This window comes from Neolamprologus brichardi, chromosome 14 (genome assembly GCF_056152115.1).
Source record: "Neolamprologus brichardi isolate AB-2024 chromosome 14, ASM5615211v1, whole genome shotgun sequence".
Taxonomy (NCBI): domain Eukaryota; kingdom Metazoa; phylum Chordata; class Actinopteri; order Cichliformes; family Cichlidae; genus Neolamprologus; species Neolamprologus brichardi.
Window position 1 is genome coordinate 25,768,056 of NC_142117.1, and position 17,169 is coordinate 25,785,224.

At 38.6% G+C, this 17,169-nt stretch overlaps 2 protein-coding genes across 5 annotated transcripts; both read right to left on the reverse strand.

The window, feature by feature from the left end:
* Nucleotides 1–885: 885 nt before the first annotated feature.
* Nucleotides 886–4,628, reverse strand: LOC102784986 (extracellular calcium-sensing receptor-like). 4 transcript variants are annotated; one of them, XM_087851555.1, is made up of 8 exons: nt 4,480–4,628; nt 3,812–4,106; nt 3,431–3,720; nt 2,949–3,253; nt 2,489–2,700; nt 2,128–2,349; nt 1,915–2,038; nt 886–1,790 (listed from the first exon to the last, which is right to left on the reverse strand). In XM_087851555.1, the coding sequence occupies exons 1-8, from the start codon at nt 4,536–4,538 to the stop codon at nt 886–888; spliced, it is 2,412 nt and encodes an 803-aa protein (XP_087707681.1). In that variant the 5' UTR covers nt 4,539–4,628. The 4 variants fall into 4 exon arrangements, with proteins under 4 accessions (XP_087707681.1, XP_087707682.1, XP_087707683.1 ...); XM_087851556.1 differs by having other exon boundaries at nt 2,489–2,682; nt 2,958–3,253; nt 3,812–4,128; nt 4,487–4,619; XM_087851557.1 differs by having other exon boundaries at nt 2,967–3,253; nt 4,480–4,577.
* A 5,256-nt stretch (nt 4,629–9,884) lies between these two features.
* On the reverse strand, nt 9,885–13,721 carry LOC148098905 (extracellular calcium-sensing receptor-like). Its single transcript, XM_087851654.1, has 8 exons — nt 13,570–13,721; nt 12,864–13,158; nt 12,472–12,761; nt 12,015–12,310; nt 11,488–11,702; nt 11,115–11,336; nt 10,900–11,023; nt 9,885–10,789 (listed from the first exon to the last, which is right to left on the reverse strand). Exons 1-8 carry the CDS (start codon nt 13,674–13,676, stop codon nt 9,885–9,887), a joined length of 2,454 nt encoding a protein of 817 aa, XP_087707780.1. The 5' UTR covers nt 13,677–13,721.
* Nucleotides 13,722–17,169: the final 3,448 nt, after the last annotated feature.

The following is a 17,169-nucleotide window of genomic DNA, read 5'->3' on the forward strand; positions in this document are numbered from 1 at the left end:
ATACCTTTTATTCGTTTATTCTAGTGTGCTTGCAATTTGTAATGATACAAATGTAAATGATGTATAAAGCTAAGAACAACTGTACAAATTAATCTTGAATACTTGTTTTGTCAAATCTTAAAAGACGTTTGACAAATTAAAAGTGGAAAAAAAGGAAGTGAAAAACAGTTTTTCTTTCATTATTTCACCCAAATATAGATTCAGTGCTAATATTTCTGATATTCCTGCGGTTCATCACTCACTGAAAATATATTTTTGTGACTTCCGAGAATTAGAAACTGTGAATGTTGTGTGAATTCAGTTGATAACATTATAATTCAATATTAACACACCTTTTCTATTGCCATACCCCCTAACCAAGCAAATTGGAATGCTGGAATTATGGAGGATAGGTAAATATTTTTTATCCTGTTTTTCAAAACGCTTCTGGACAGTTTTCTGGTGGGATGGTTTCATTGTTCTGCAATGAGAAATCACTGCCGTGTGCTTACCTATGTAACATTCACGTGTGTGGCATATTTCAGGGTAACATTCAGATGAATGCATGAATCCTAATATCATTTGGAATTTGTACTAGACATATGCACACTCAGGATATTAAATTTACATTTGGAACTTTTTAATTACCATTGATTGTATTGAACAACTCAAAAACAGGACTCAGAATATGATATTGTTATCATGAAATATGAATTTTATTTTTGTGCCTTGAAAAAAATAAATCTCACACAAATACATTGAAAGATACTAAATCATTCGAAAATTATTATTAAAAAAGCACATATTAAGTGTTTGAATTGAGTTGAAACTAAAAATCAAGAGCTTGTCTTGAAGAAGTATGTTTTGAAATTCTTATCGGCATCTTAAGTATGAAACCTCTAAATCCTATGATACATTTTTATTCATGACATATTTCTTGGTGTTCTTCTCGGGCTTAAACAATATGATGAAACACTTTGGAGCAAATATACACATTATTAGTCCAAAGCTGGAGGCCAGAATGGCAAAAATCTCCACAACTACAGTGAATTTCCCAGGAGAGCTGACATATGCTGGGATAAAGGTGATCCACACTGCACAGAATATCAACATGCTGAAGGTGATAAACTTGGCTTCATTAAAATTATCAGGTAATTTGTGGGCTAAGACAGCTAAAACAAAACAAAAGGCAGCAAGTAGGCCTATGTAACCGAGTACAGCCCAGAAGCCTACAGCAGAGCCTAAATCACATTCTAGTATGATTTTCTCCTTGTATGCGGTTAGGTTTTTAATTGGGAATGGAGGGCTAAGTACCAACCAAATAGTACATATTAAAACTTGAATGAAGGTGAAAGACACAACAGTCATTCTTTGTTGTGGAGGACCAAACCATTTCATCACATTGCTTCCTGGAAGTGTAGCTTTAAAAACCATTAAAACCACTATAGTTTTCCCAAGTACACAGGAGATACAGAGTACAAAGGTGATCCCAAATGCAGTGTGACGCAGCATGCAGGACCACTCTGATGGTGCTCCAATGAAAGTTAATGAACATAAGAAACATAGAGTCAGTGAGATGAGCAGCAGGAAGCTCAGCTCAGAGTTGTTGGCTCGGACAATTGGAGATGTCCTGTGATGAAAGAATACAGCCGCAGTCATAATGGCCAGACAAGCACCCAGAACTGAAAATGCAGTGAGGATGATTCCAAGGATGTCTTGAAATGAAAGAAATTCTACAGGCTTAGGGATACAAGTGTCTCTCTTTGCATTCGGCCAGAATTCCTTGTGGCAGGGTAAACAAGCAGTTGAATCTGAATTAAAAAACATAAATAAATAAAGAGAGACGGAAAGATGACTTCTACCAATAATTCCTTCAATGTCTCTCTTATACACAGTAAAATAATTTTGAATATATGTTAAATCATTTTATTTTACCTGTTTTATTGCTAGACTCTCCTTCAGGACACAGTATACAGTCGTAGCAGCAGATGGGTTTTCCTTTCTGCAGCACTTTACGAGTTCCTGGAGGACAACTGGCACTGCACACTGACACTGGCACCTGTGAGACATAAAGCCAAAACAAAAGACGGAAATATAAATATGCAATCCTCCAAAGTGCAGTGTGGTTCTTGTCTTTTGATTCATTACTTGGGTGCCATCCTCCATCCAGGTTATTTTCCGGTTAATCTGGAAATCATGGCCCTCTGGCAGTGATGCATCATAAAGCCCTACTGTTACCAACTCTGTTTTTCCAGTTTCACTCTTCTGCCAGTTAACCAACTCGTAAATCGCCACAGGATCCCCATTAGCATTAAATGACACACCATAACCATTTCGGGAAAAATTTACCTTCTTCAGCTCAGCTAAAATCTTTAAGATAGAAAGCAAGAGAAGAGAAAGAAAAAAATGGAAATTAGAACTACTAGAATTTGATTTCATGAAGAATGCCTTAGTGGTAAAAAACAAACAAACAAAAAGAAACTGGCATTATTATTTAATTTGAGCTGACCTGTTTGGACTCTAACTTGGTTAGTTTGTCACACTTAGCTATGCCATTGGTGCTCTGACACACTGTATTATGGATGGCATGTGCCATTGCATACACAGCCTTGTACACCATGTTAGTAATTCTGAGCTGAGATGTGTCAGTATAAGGGATTTGAAGATTCTGTATGTCTTCAGTTCCATCACATATCTTCTTGTCTACAACAGGACCTAAACAATAGAGGACACAGGGAATGTTTCATCACTGCAAGATTTAAAATTTCATTAAAACATTTTCATTTGTCATGTATTTACCAAATCATATTAGTATGAAATTCTTTGATAGACAATGAGTCACATTTTTAAAATGGGACAAAATCACTACATTAACTGAGTGCCTAAACCTCACCCCAGAGATCAGAACATAAAGTTTCAATATTATTTAACCTTATACTTAAGCAAAACAACAGTTCAGATCAGAAGGATTTTCTCACTTTTTTTCATTTCGCAGTTGAACGATTCTTCCCAGAACTCAGTAAGCATAGGGGATGTAGCTACTTGAGAGGGAGACAAATTAAGCAGGAAATCTCTGAAACCGGGGATTACAGACTTCTGAATCCCAAATCCAATGGCCCCAGCACAGAAACTGTACCTCATTAATTCTGTGTTGGTTACCCATGCCTCGCTGCCTATCCACTGGCGAGGTAGAAAAGGCTCACGGGAAAGCTCCTCCAACAGGACCCTCATGTCCCCAGGAGCTGCAAATGCCACAATAACCACTGCTGTAGACCTTAAGAAAGAATGCAATACATTTAGAAATGTCTTCTTTTTTACATAAATTAATCTAATTGTTTCAGTTTGCTATATGACAGTAGTAAATAAATACATAAAACAATAAGCAGAATTAATGGATGGATGGATTTCTTTAAGCAATTCTCAATCTAAGCAAAACCTGTCATATAGAGACCTGCGGATAACACTTGCTACTTCTTGGATCCTGCTATGTGGGTGAGTCCGATAGAAAGATACAGAATATTCCACACAGATCCCCTCTTTTTGTGCTGCTTCTAGAAAAGATGCCATGCCACTATTTCCATAATCTGAATCCGAACGAACAGCACCTATCCAAGTCCAGCCAAAGTGCTTTACCAGCTTGGCTAGCGCTTCAGCTTGGAAACGATCACTGGGGATTGTTCTGAAAAAATTCGGGTACTGCTGCTTGTCAGACAAACATGCGCAAGTGGCATAATGGCTCACCTAAAGTAAAAGAGGAAACAAAACTATTTTTAGGATAGCACGATCAAAACTTATTTGCATGCTTATTAGAAATACAAAGATTGCCATTTACTTGAGGAATATTAAACGACCCAAGGATGCGTGACATGCTGATGGATGGTGTAGACCCAGACTCACCAACAATAGTCATCACCATACCAGATTGTGAGCAGTTACCACCTGTGTAAAACACAGTGTCCAAGCTATTTAACAACTGAAATGCCACATGCACTGCCACGGGCACTGATGAACATGAGTCAAAGATCTGATACCCGAGCCTTATCCCGGGCAGAAGCTCTGTGCTGTTGTTAATCTCTTCAATGGCAAAAACCATTGCTCGTGAGAAGCGCAGCTCACGGGTATCAATACTGTAAAAAGAACATCAACTCCCTGTTAGAATCTACACAACATAGATTTAGGATAGTTTAGCTTTAACATAAAAAAAGACAGTAGGGAACTAATAATTGCAATTCATTTGAGGATAAAATATAAGGGTTAAATTCATCACACAAGAGCAGTAACTGAATTCAAAGGAAGGCAACAAGGCATTCATAAAAGAGTTCACACAGTATAATTTTTGTTTTGAAGAAAATAAAGTGTCAGTATCCGTATTTTTAAAACTGTGGATTTAGCATACATTGCAAAATGAATATATTTTTTTTTTACCTAGCACTACACAAAAGGACCACAACACTATTGAACATCATACAGATTTGTCACCCAGTTCTTCCACTTACTGACCTCCCACTGCATCTTACTGGGTCAGGCATGGTAGTGTAGTCATGGTTTACTGTTTGCATGAAGTAGTGAATAGAGAAAACACCACCAATAACATAGTCCCCGTCCACTGAAAATGCAGGGAGACGAGTGCTACCCTGCAGCTTACATTTCACAGAAGAAGCCACAGATCTATCCTGAGCCTCTGTAGGCATTTGATCCAGACCTTCTAGAGATAGATCTAAGGCAAGAGCTGATTTCAGCTCAACTAAACACAGATATAATTTCAGACAAAGAAACACAGCTGACAGCTCCATCCCTGCCTGATGTCAGGCATCTGTTATGGGTGTGTTTTCACTAATTTATATAGTCATTCAAAGGCTGTGCTACGTGTTCATCATGACATGGTGTTATAGTGGTCTTTGAGAAAGTCATATAATATTATAATTATAATTATGTGATAGTATTTTTATATTAAGTATTTAGTTTTTTTAGTATTTTTATCTTAAAGTATAACCTTAACTATTTTAAATAAACCTCAAATATATTAAATGAATCTCAAATATAGAAAAGAAACTCTGAATATATTGAATGAAACTTGACTATATAGAATGAAAGTCTGAATACATTAATAAAAATATTAATATATTGAACAAACTTGAATATATCAGTTTCAGTTCAGTTTCAGTTTTATTTGCAAGTCATATGTTAGTTAGACGAGCAGAAGACTCAGATGTCACTCAGCAGTATGATACAGTAAGAAATATTACATATGTATATACATATGGCAGTTAGTACACTGTTGCGCAGAGTAAGGGTTTTTATTTTTATTTAAATACTAATAAAAATGGAGTGACCAATGTAGAGTGTAGTTGAACTTGTGAAATTGTAGCACAGCTTCTGTGCGCATCCTGTGAAGTGTGATGTGTGTGTGTGTTTAAGTGTTGTAGTTGAGGTTTCGAATGGCTTGATGGTAAAAGCTGTTGTTGGGTCTTGCAGTCAGAGCAGACAGACTCCTGTAACGTCTGCCAGATGGTTACAAGGAGAACAGCAGATGTGCTGGGTGGCTGTGGTCCTTGATGGTGCTGTGTGCTTTACCGAGGCACTGTTGAAGGTAAATGTCCTGAATGGCAGGAAGCCTCATGCCATTGATGTGCTCTGCAGCTTTCACCACCCTCTGTAGTGATTTATGGCTGCTGGCAGAGCAGCTTCCATACCAAACTGTAATGCAGCTCGTCAGCAAGCTCTCGATCGCACACCTGTAGAAATTTGAGGTAATGTTGGCATTCAGGCCAAACTGCCTCCTCAGAAAGTAGAATCGCTGGCAAGCTTTCCTGATTGCAGTGTCTGTGTGAAGGGTCCAGGAGAGATCCTTGGTGACGTTGACTCCAAGAAATTTGAAGGTGCTTATCCTTTCGACCTTGACAACGTTGATGTGGATGGGCTCGTGTTCCCCGACTGATCGTTTCTGGTAGTCCACTGTCATTTCTCTTGTTTTGCTGACTTCGAGAGACAGGTCATTGTCTGTGATGAGGCCTATGATGGTTGTGTCATCCGCACACTTAATAATGGTGTTGGACTTATGTTTAGCGACACAGTCATGCGTGAACAGGGGGCTAAGCAAACATCCATATGGCATTCCTGTGTTTAGGATGAGTGATGAGGTATTGTGCTTACCAACTCTCACAACCTGGGTCGTGTTTGTGAGGAAGTTCAGAATCCATCTGCAGATTGGTGTTCCCAGCCCAAGGTCGATGAGCTTCGAGGCAAGTTTTGATGGGATGATGGCGTTAAATGCTGAGCTGTAGTCAATGAAGAGCATTCTTGCATATGTATTCCCTTTTTCCAGGTGAGTGAGGGCAGTGTGCATTGTCAGGGAGATGACATCCTCAGTGGCTCTGTTTGTTCGATAGGCAGATCCCTGAAGAGGGTCCAGATGTCAGGGAGGGAGGAGCAGATGTGACCTATGACTAGCCACTCAAGGCACTTCATGATGACGGATGCCAGTGCAATAGGACCGTGGTCATTCAGACAGGAGACCACTAACTGCCTCAGGGAGAGGTTGAAGATATTGGTGAACAGTTTGTTGGTGTACGCTCTGAGAACCTGGTCTGGGATGTCGTCTGCTCCCAGAGCTTTGTGAGGATTGACCTTTTTGAAAGACCATCTCACGTCTTCTGTTTTGAGTGTTAGAGTTACAGCCTCACTGTCTTCCTGAGGTTAGAGGATGTGCTCTTTGTTGCCTCATCAGCAAGAGACGGGGTGGGCTGAACACTGCCTGCTTTCCTTCTTGTAGTCAGTGATGCAGCGCAGTCCATTCCATAGTCACCTGGGGTCAAAGCTGTGATAACTGGACTCCACTTTGTCCCTGTACTCCTTTCTGGCCTTTTTTATGGACTTTTGAAGGTCATACCTGGCTGCTTTATATGCATCAGCATCCCCTGAGTCAAAGGCAGAGGTCCGCACCTTGAGCTTAACACGAATGTCTTTATTTACCCAGGGTTTCTAATTTGGATATTTGCAGACTTTGGTTTTGGTGATGATATTGTCCATGCATTTTTCAATATATCCAGTGACAGAGTCTGTGAGTTCACTGATGTTGCCATCAGCTGCCATCAACTTTCTTTATGTTGGCTCTGTTGAAGTCTCCCAGCACAATAAAGACAGATTCAGAATTTTTGTTCTCAAGTCCAATAATGACGTCATACAGTTCATCCATAGCTGTAGCTTTATCAGCATTTGGAGGGATGTAAACAACTGAAAGTAGAACTGAACCGAACTCCCTCGGAAGGTAAAAAGCTCTAACTTTGATGGTCAGCAGCTTGAGGGTCTGGTTCGGCTTCTCTGTCTGGTTCGGCTCAAAACTGTGGTGCGTTTCCCTCCCCCTTTGTTTTATAGAATGTACCTTGAATATATTGAATGAAACTGAAATATATGAAATAAACCACAAATATACTGAATGAAAGTCTTAATATATATAATGAAAATGTTACAGAGGCTCTTGCACCAGCTTGTGTTTCAGATGTGTAATATTATAGAATGTGACGTTGCTATAAGAAGTAGCACTATGAATAAATGAGCAGGGGTGCAGCATTCCTAAATTAGCAAATTAGCAAATCTAAATATAGTTTTAGTTGAACATGAGAAAATTTTGTGATGTTATGTTCTAAGTTGAAGGCATTGTATACGTTTTTGTTGTTCAAATTTAGATGATGAGGCTGTAAACATGAGGGGGTAGGGCTAAATAAGTATATACTTCTGCCTACTCCTTTTCATTTTTTTTTTTTTTGTCCCGTTTGGATCTTTAGCCATCAGAATTGTTGTCTTAAGGCCAAGAAAGATGCCAAGCGGATTTATTTTACCAAGTGGATCATCATGGCCTTGCCATATTGGTCCATTTGATTGACCTATATTATAATTATGAATTTATTTTATTTTCGGTTGCTACAAACGGGACAGACATGACTGGGGGATAGGACAGGAAGAAAGAATGAAAGAAAGAGAGGGAGAGAAAGAAAACCAGAGGGGAGAAGAGACGGTGAGAAAGGGGGGAAGAAAGAAAGAAAAACAAACAAAACACCTGGATCACCTGTATGGAGAAAAAAAACAGAAAAGAAAGCAAACAAAAAAAGAGCAACATAATAAAAACAGCACCATCACAATAAACTAGCTAGCAGTAGATAACAGTAGATACTAAATATTAAACGATATTGTGCAGAACGCAAGATAGACAGCGCACAATGTGCTTTGAGGCAGCAGCCGAGAAAGGTGTAGTCCGTGTCTGTGAACACCCATGTGTACACCTGTGTGGATCAGCATGCTTATATTCCAAAGATTTCTCTATGTAACGATCTGCTAGGGAGTGTGGGGAGCCATAGCCCCATCCCCCAGGGTATGAAGCAGGTATGGAGGAGATCCAGGCCCCAGATATCCAGAGGCCCCAGAGTACAAGGACCCGAGGAGGACCACCAAAAGGGAGGGAACCGTGCCACCCTCCTGGGAAGAGCTGAGTAGAGCCCCAAACGAGAGGTTGCCTACTCCTTTTCAAACAACTGCATGGAAAGATTTTATGAAATGTTGGTGAATGTATATGTTTGAAATAAAAATTAACTGAACTGAACTGAATAGTTGTAGGCTTGTACTGTATAAACTAATACTTGTAACCAGGTTCCGTATTGTACTAAAGATACTTTTACATCACGTAAGTCTGTATGTACTGAACGTGTAACTGACCTTTAGCAGTGCTAAAAGAGAAATATGTGTAATGAAATTCAAATTTCCTTTTTCTTCAGCAACACAGGGTTATCACAAGGGATTGACAATAAACTAGACTGGGTTAAAAAATACCACTACATGCTACAGGAGGGCCAGAGTCGTCTCTATTTTCTGAGGTGGCTAAGGTCTTTTAACATGTGTTGGCAATGCTCAGGATGTTTTATGAGTCTGTTGTGGCCAGTGCCATGCTGTTGCATGCTGGGGCAGCAGGTTGAGGAATCGCAGATGCCAACAGACTCAATAAACTGATCCAAAAGGCCAGTACTGTTGTGGGGATAGAGCTGGACTCCCTTAACTTGATGTCAGAGAGGCAGATGTTACCGAAGATAAGGACTGTGACGTTAGTTTCTTGATCATTAATATGCAAATGGTAATGACCACTCCCCACTAATGAGTTTGGGAATGGTTGCAATCACAGCATTGTAAGATGGTGAAAAATGTAACCTTGGGCCTCGTCCTCAATTCAGAGATGTTCTTTCCCTTTTTGCATAAATGGCCTCCTTGACTCCTTGCTCCAACAGCGTTCCTCCCTATCCAGGATGTGAAAATTCTCATCATTAAAAGTAGCTCTTCAGTGTTGTGCCATCCGCTTAACCAGAGGATGTGTGATTTCCCCAATGTATAAATCATGGCAAATCTCCTGGCACTTAGGGGTTTTCACTTAGGTAGCAGTTGTCCTTCTTCTCTCCTTTATTGCCTGGAGCATTCTTTAGGTGCCTTCCCAGATTTGACAAATGTACAGATGGGATAATCACATTTACTCAGGGCCTGCTTGATATGATGTTCACTTGATCCAGCTGTCTTAGCTAATTATGGGCTAACCTCCCTTTTATCGAAAAAATTCTTAAAAGAGTAGTTGCAAAACAGCTAACTGATCATCTGTGGAGTGATGGTTCAAACAATATCAAACAACTCAAAAAAGGACTCAGAACAAGATACTGTTATCATGAAATGTGACTTTTATTTTTGTGCCTTGAAAAAAAAAATGACCTTAATCAATTGCATTGAAAAATAGTAAATGATTCAAAAATTGACATTTTGAAAATCTTAACGTAAATATTTGATTTCACTTAAGACTGAAAATCAAGTAGTTTGCTGATTGTGTTGAAGATGTATATTTTGAAACTACTGTTGCCATTTTAAGTGTGAAACCTCTAAATCCTATCCTTAGTCATGACATATTTCTTGGTGTTCTTCTCAGGCTTAAAAATTATGATAAAACACTTTGGAGCAAATATACACAACATTAGTCCAAAGCTGGAGGCCAGAATGGCAAAAATCTCCACAACTACAGTGAATTTCCCAGGAGAGCTGACATATGCTGGAATAAAGGTGATCCACACTGCACAGAATATCAACATGCTGAAGGTGATAAGCTTGGCTTCATTAAAATTATCAGGTAATTTGCGGGCTAAGACAGCTAAAACAAAACAAAAGGCAGCAAGTAGGCCTATGTAACCGAGCACAGCCCAGAAGCCTACAGCAGAGCCTAAATCACATTCCAGGATTATTTTCTCCTTGTATGTGGTTAGATTTTTACTTTGGAATGGAGGGCTAAGTACCAACCAAATAGTACATATTAAAACTTGAATGAAGGTGAAAGACACAACAGTCATTCTTTGCTGTGGAGGACCAAACCATTTCATCACATTACTACCTGGAAGTGTTGCTTTAAAAGCCATTAAAACCACTATAGTTTTCCCAAGTACACAGGAGATACAGAATACAAAGGTTATGCCAAACGCAGTGTGACGCAGCATGCAGGACCAATCAGATGGTGCTCCAATGAAAGTTAATGAACATAAGAAACACAGAGTCAGTGAGATGAGCAGCAGGAAGCTCAGCTCAGAGTTGTTGGCCCTGACAATTGGAGTTTTCCTGTGACAAAAGAATACAGCCGCAGTTATGATGGCCAGACAAGCACCAATGACTGAAAATGTAGCCAGGACGATCCCTAGGATGTCTTGAAATGAAAGAAATTCTACAGGCTTAGGGATACAAGTGTTACTCTTTGCATTAGGCCAGAACTCTTTGTGACATGGTAAACAATCAGCAGAATCTAAATGGAAAGAATAAAGAAAATCAAAGAGGGCTTCTTGTAAAATATTCAGCGTTACAGACATTTGCCATAAAGGCATTTTAGGAAATATGGAAATAATTCTTTTCTACCTGTAGTATTACTAATCTCGCCCTCAGGACATGGTATACAATCATAGCAGCAGATGGGTTTTCCTTTCTGCAGCATTTTACGAGTTCCTGGAGGACAACTGGCACTGCACACTGACACCGGCACCTGTAAAAGACATAAAAACAGCAGAATAGATGTAATTATTACACAGCTGTAATAATTCCATTCTTTAAAGTTTCATTCAGATTGTCATTACTTTTGCGGTACCCTCCATCCAGGTTATGTTTCTATTGATCCGGAACTCTTGGCCCACTGGCAGTGATGCATCGTACAGCCCTACAGATACCATTTTAACATCTCCACTTTTAGTTTTTTGCCAGTTAACCAGCTCATAAATTGCTACAGGATCCCCATTATCATTAAATGACACGTCATACCCGTTTTGAGAAAAATTCACTGTTTTCAGCTGATTTAAAACCTGAAAGGATTAGTTAAGACAGGATGAGAGGGGAGAGGGGAAAAAAAGAAAACAATACTCTGTAATAATTTTTACTTTTACTATTAATAATTAATTTACATTAGCATTTTATTATGGGTAATGAAGTCACCGGAACTGATTTTTGACTAACCTGTTTGGACTCTAACCTGGTCAGTTTGTCACACTGAGATGTGACGTTTTTTCTCTGACACACTGCTTTATGAATGGCATGTGCTATTGCATACACGGCCTTGTACACCATGTTAGTAATTCTAAGCTGAGATGTGTCAGTATATGGGCTTTGGAGCTTCTGTATGTCTTCTTTTCCATCACACATGTTATTCTTTGTAGCAGCAGCACCTACAGCTACAGAAAGAAAGGACAGATGATTTCACCACTGAATGAAAAATATTAGATGCCTTCTCTCTGATACATTTAACCAATTATCTTAACACTCAAACTCAGATTTGACAAAGGGTTAAAAAAATATATATAACTAAAATACTTGAACTTGACCTAAAAGTCTTTATATCAAGTGAGATTATTTTCACTGATGCATCCTTTTTCAAATTCAGATTTCATTATTTTCTGGAAATGGATTTGCTCATGCAGCAGCAGCAGACTTTATAACACCATAAGTTTGTCAGAGTAATTTTAAAACTAAGAACACTTTATTACTTTTTTTCAGTGTGCAGTTGAATGCATCCTCCCAGAACTCCGTAAGCAATGCAGATGCTGCTACTTGAGAGGGAGACAGATTTAGCAGGAAATCTCTGAGACCTGGGATTAAAGACTTCTGAATCCCAAATCCAATGGCCCCAGCACAGAAACTGTACCTCATTAATTCTGTGTTTGTTACCCATGATTCACTGCCTATCCACTGGCGAGGTGGGAAAGGCTTAAGTGAAAGCTCCTCCAACAGGATTGCCATATCCCCTATAGCTGCAAATGCCACAATAACCATAGCTGTAGACCTTGAGAGACAACATAACATATTAGAAGCTTTTTTGTTTTTAACTGTATAAAATGCAAAGTATCAATCTCAATAACCTACTGTGGAATATGTCACCACAAAACATTTATTTATAAGAATGTAAACTAATCTCCACACAGTTAATATTTGTAATGTGGAAACCTGCGAATAACATCTGCTACTCTCTGGATCCTGCTATGTGGGTGAGTCCGATAGAAAGATACAGAATATTCCACACAGATCCCCTCTTTTTGTGCTGCTTCTAGAAAAGACGCCATGCCATTATTTCCATAATCCGAATCTGATCGAACAGCACCTATCCAAGTCCAGCCAAAGTGTTTTACCATCTTGGCTAGTGCACCAGCTTGGAACTTATCACTGGGAATTGTTCTGAAAAAATTCGGGTACTGCTGCTTGTCAGACAAGCATGCACATGTGGCAAAGTGGCTCACCTAAAGCAAAAGAGGAAACAAAACTCTTTCAATGACAGCACAATCAAAAATTATTCACATCCATATTTTCAATCTAAAGTTTCCAGAAATTCAAATATTTACCTGAGGAACATTAAAGGAACTGATGACTCGTGACAAGCTGATGGATGGTGTAGACCCAGACTCACCAACAACAGCCATCACCATACCAGATTGGGAGCAGTTATTGCCAATGTAAAACACAGGGTCCAAGCTATTCAAAAACTGAAATGCCACATGCACCGCCACAAGCACAGATGCACACGAGTCATAGATCTGATACCCGAGTTTGATTCCAGGTAGCAGGTCTGTGCTGTTGTTAATCTGTTCAATGGCAAAGATCATTGCACGTGAGAATCGCAGCCCTCGAGATTCCATGCTGGAGACACACAATTATGTTACTGTTAGAATTTAGCCTACAAAGACTAAGGTCAGGTTAAATTTCAAGAAATCACCCTAACAAACAAGCATTTTTGGACTATGGTCAGATGATCACTGTAATATATCTTTTGATTAAAGGCATGACAGGGTAACCCTGAGCCATTTATAATGAGAAACTAATGTAAAATACAAACAGGAAGTCAAATTATTTTTATATAAAAATATTAAGTAACACATTTATAAAGAAATTGCTTAACACACTATATAATTTCAGTTTTTAAAACAATAAGCAGAATGTCTATGGATTACTCAGTATTTTTACATATACTAAAATAAAAACAAAGAATTTTCAGCCCAGTACAAAAGCAATGCAGCATCCTTTTAGCACCAATTTCTCTCTCTTACTGACCTCCCACTGCATCTTACTGGCTCAGGCATGGTGGTGTAGTTATTGTTAACTGTGTGCACATAGATGTGAATAGAAAAAATACCACCAATAGTGAAGTCTCCATCCATTGAGAATACAGGTAGACGAGTGCTACCCTGCAGCTTACAATTCACAGATGAAGCCACAGTACCAGCTAGAGCCCCTGTAAGTGGAGTCCTCTGATACAAATCATTTAGAGAAACACCCAAGGCAGCAGCTGAGTTCAGGTGAAACAAACATACAGCCAATACCAGACCAATGAAAGCCACCGCTTTCTCCATCCCTGCTTGATGTCAGGTGTTTCTATATAGCAATCTTGTGTTCTCACTCATTTTTATAGCTTATCAGACCCACTAGTTTTGGTATAACTTTTCAAAAGATCACGCCCTTACCTAGTAGCCTTTAATTAAGTCTATATGTTCTATGAACTATGGATATAGCAATATGATCATATCTCTGTTTTCCTCTTGTGAACCATTACCCAATTTGAATATCTTTTCTAATTTAAATTTAGATACACATCTAATTGATTATTTTAACAATAAGATATTCTATGATTTATTGTTTCACTACAAATATTTAAAAAAATATTCAGGAAATATTCATTCTAAAACTTGGCTCTAAATTCAATTTAAAGTTCACTGCTATGTAATTTATATTCAAAACTGTCATTGACATGCAGTGCCAGCATTTTGAATTTATTTCTGTATTATTGAGTTTCTTATGTTAGGTTTGTGCTTATTAGTTCATGTTTTATTCTTATTTAGGTTTAAGCTGAGCTTTAGGTTAGCCATCATTTATCATCTGTCTCCTTGGTTTTTGTGTTTGGTTTCTTGTCTAGTCTAGTCTGTCAAACTTGTGTTGTCACGTCTATGTCTCCATGTTTCCTGGTTTATTTTGAAGGAGTCTTGTCTTCTTTGTCATTGTGTTTAGTTTTACTTAACCTGTGACTGTCACGGCGAGTGAGATGAGCTGTGTGGAAGTAATTTCCTCTTGTACTTTCTCACTGTAGTGTATATTTCAGTGTTTTTTCTGTAACGCTACCGATCTCCGACTCGTGTCCCCATGTAATGTCTGTGTTGTGTGTGTAAGGTCGGGGGGGGGTCCCATTTCACTGGAGGGCAACCTGCATGTGGCGAATAAAGCTTTGATTGATTGATAGATAAAGGAGGATCCAAATGCAGGCACTTGTAAAGGTGTGAAGGTGGTTTATTAAACACAAAATAAAAATGGACAAATGGCAAATGGCAGGAAGGACTAAACTATACTGGGAACAAACTAACTACTGGACACGAACCTGAACAAGAATGAGAGCAAGCTGAGGCAGACGATGGTTGACAGCAGGGAAAACACACGAGTGAGACATGGTGGATACACAGACGGACAAGCGACTACAATGACAGAAGACACGACTTAAATACACTTAGAGAAACACTGGTAGATTACACACAGGTGGGGGACACAGCTGGGAGTAATTAACGAGACGAGACAAAAAAAGATCTAATAAGTAAATTTTAAGAGCGGACATTTATTGATATATAGTTGCCTTTTCGAAACATGGGTTAAAAAACTGGACACAGAGCATGTCTATGAGAATGGAGAGATCATGTATAGCAGTATAGATGGGTTTGATTTGATTATACTGATGATAGTAAAGTCAAATCTAAAGCCAAAAAACCCTATGTCTGATGCAGCTCCAGAGATGTGTCAAAATTTTCTAAATATTCTTCTATTGTGTTCTAGACATTTTTAAAAAAATATTTTGTTGTCCTTGATTTGGTATTAAGTGTATATTTTGAGATTTTCATGCCATGATCTAATTGGCTACACATTTCCAAACACAGGGTCAGAAAAAAAGAAAGGAGAAGAAAAAAAGTCTTCACTCCTAAAACTGGTAATAAACACATTAAAAAGATTATTTAATTTTTTTTTACTGTTTTTTTATGTATAAAACTATATGATGATGACATAGAACAAGAATTTATGAACATGGGATGGGATATGAGAATTCCAATTGACAGCTGCTATAAATAGATTAGTGTATGATATGACTGACTGGACCATAATGCTGGAAATTTAAAGGCTAATTCTGGCCAAGGCCCTGGGTCTTTGACCCAGAGTTTTGGGTTTTGCACTAGTTTGTTTATTAGTTACTTTTTTTCCTTGCTGACTTTTCCCCATTATTGTAAATCCTCTGTGTTTAGGGTTTTGTTTTTGCTACCATTGTAATCTGGTTCTCTGTTAGTTTCTTGTCTATATTTTGAATTCCTTGGGTTTAAGTCTAGCCTTCCTATCCTCTTGTCTCTTGTCAAGTCTTTGTTAATGCATCTCTATTATTATTATTCTTTTTTTGGGGGGGGGGGGTTATGTGGTCTTTTATTTTTACCCTGGTGTGTCTAGCCTTCCTGTCACGTTCGGGTAAAATCTGACCAGTTTAAAACTTAAAACACTCATAAATATTGTGTTTTACATCTGATTGCCTCAAGGCCTTATTATATTCTCCACACATGCACTTGAACATATAAAAGTGATGATCACCTCTTCCATTGAATTGAGTGTTTTAATACTACTACTACTCTACCTAATTACCTCCTTTATTTATTTAAAGCTTCACTTTGGAATAGTTCCTTGTGAAGTCTGAACCTGTCAAGTGAAAGTCTGCTTTGTTTGCACCTAGTCTGTTTCCCTGCAGTATTCTGGATGGATGAAGAAAAAAAGTCTATGAAGTAGCATGTCAATCATAAAAAAGTGCTGAGTAAAGTGTAGGTGTGCAGCAGACTCAGTTCACTGTCCAAATAAATGTAGGTTGAGTGGGGAGGGGCCGACAGTGTGTTAAAAAGTGATGACTTGCTTGATGCTTGATGAAGACTTGTACTGGGTGATGCCTTGAATGCCCTGCCATAAACTGAGAGTTTTTTGTACTGCTAAAGCGACTCTGGATCATTTTTGCATATATATGTTTTGAAGTTGGATGGCACGGAAGAGTTTGGCCCTGGTTGTTTTAAGATTATCTTTATTCCTTGACCGAAACACACCATTCTTGTCTCTTCCCTATACATCTCTCTCACTAATGTCTTGATGAAAAAACAGGGCTTTTTTTACTTCTTGTGGTAATGTGCTTGAAGATGGTGCATTTCAGCAGTGATGTGTATGAAGGCCGCATCAACACTGTAGTCTTGTCTAAAGAAATGATGTGAGGGTGCACAGCTGCTTTGTAGACATCACACATTTTGGTGTACACTTTATCCAAGCAGTTCTCTCCTCTTGTAGCAAAGTCCACATGTTGGTACTATTTGGGTCATATTGTCTCAGCATTTGCAAGATTAAAGTCACCAGTCACAATGAAAAATCCATCTGTATGTACAGTCTGGAGTTTGATGATAGTTTTTTACAGTTCTGTTAGTGCTTTTCATGGTCCTGGGTCGTTTGACCAAGTGTTTTGAGTTTTCTTATATTTTCATGTTTATTGTTCATGTTCAAGTCTCATTTCGTTATCTTAAGCTCACACCCATTTTATGTGTCTCAGTAATGTCTCTGTCTCCTGTCTTCTCATCTTGTTTACATGTTTCCCTTCTTGTGTTT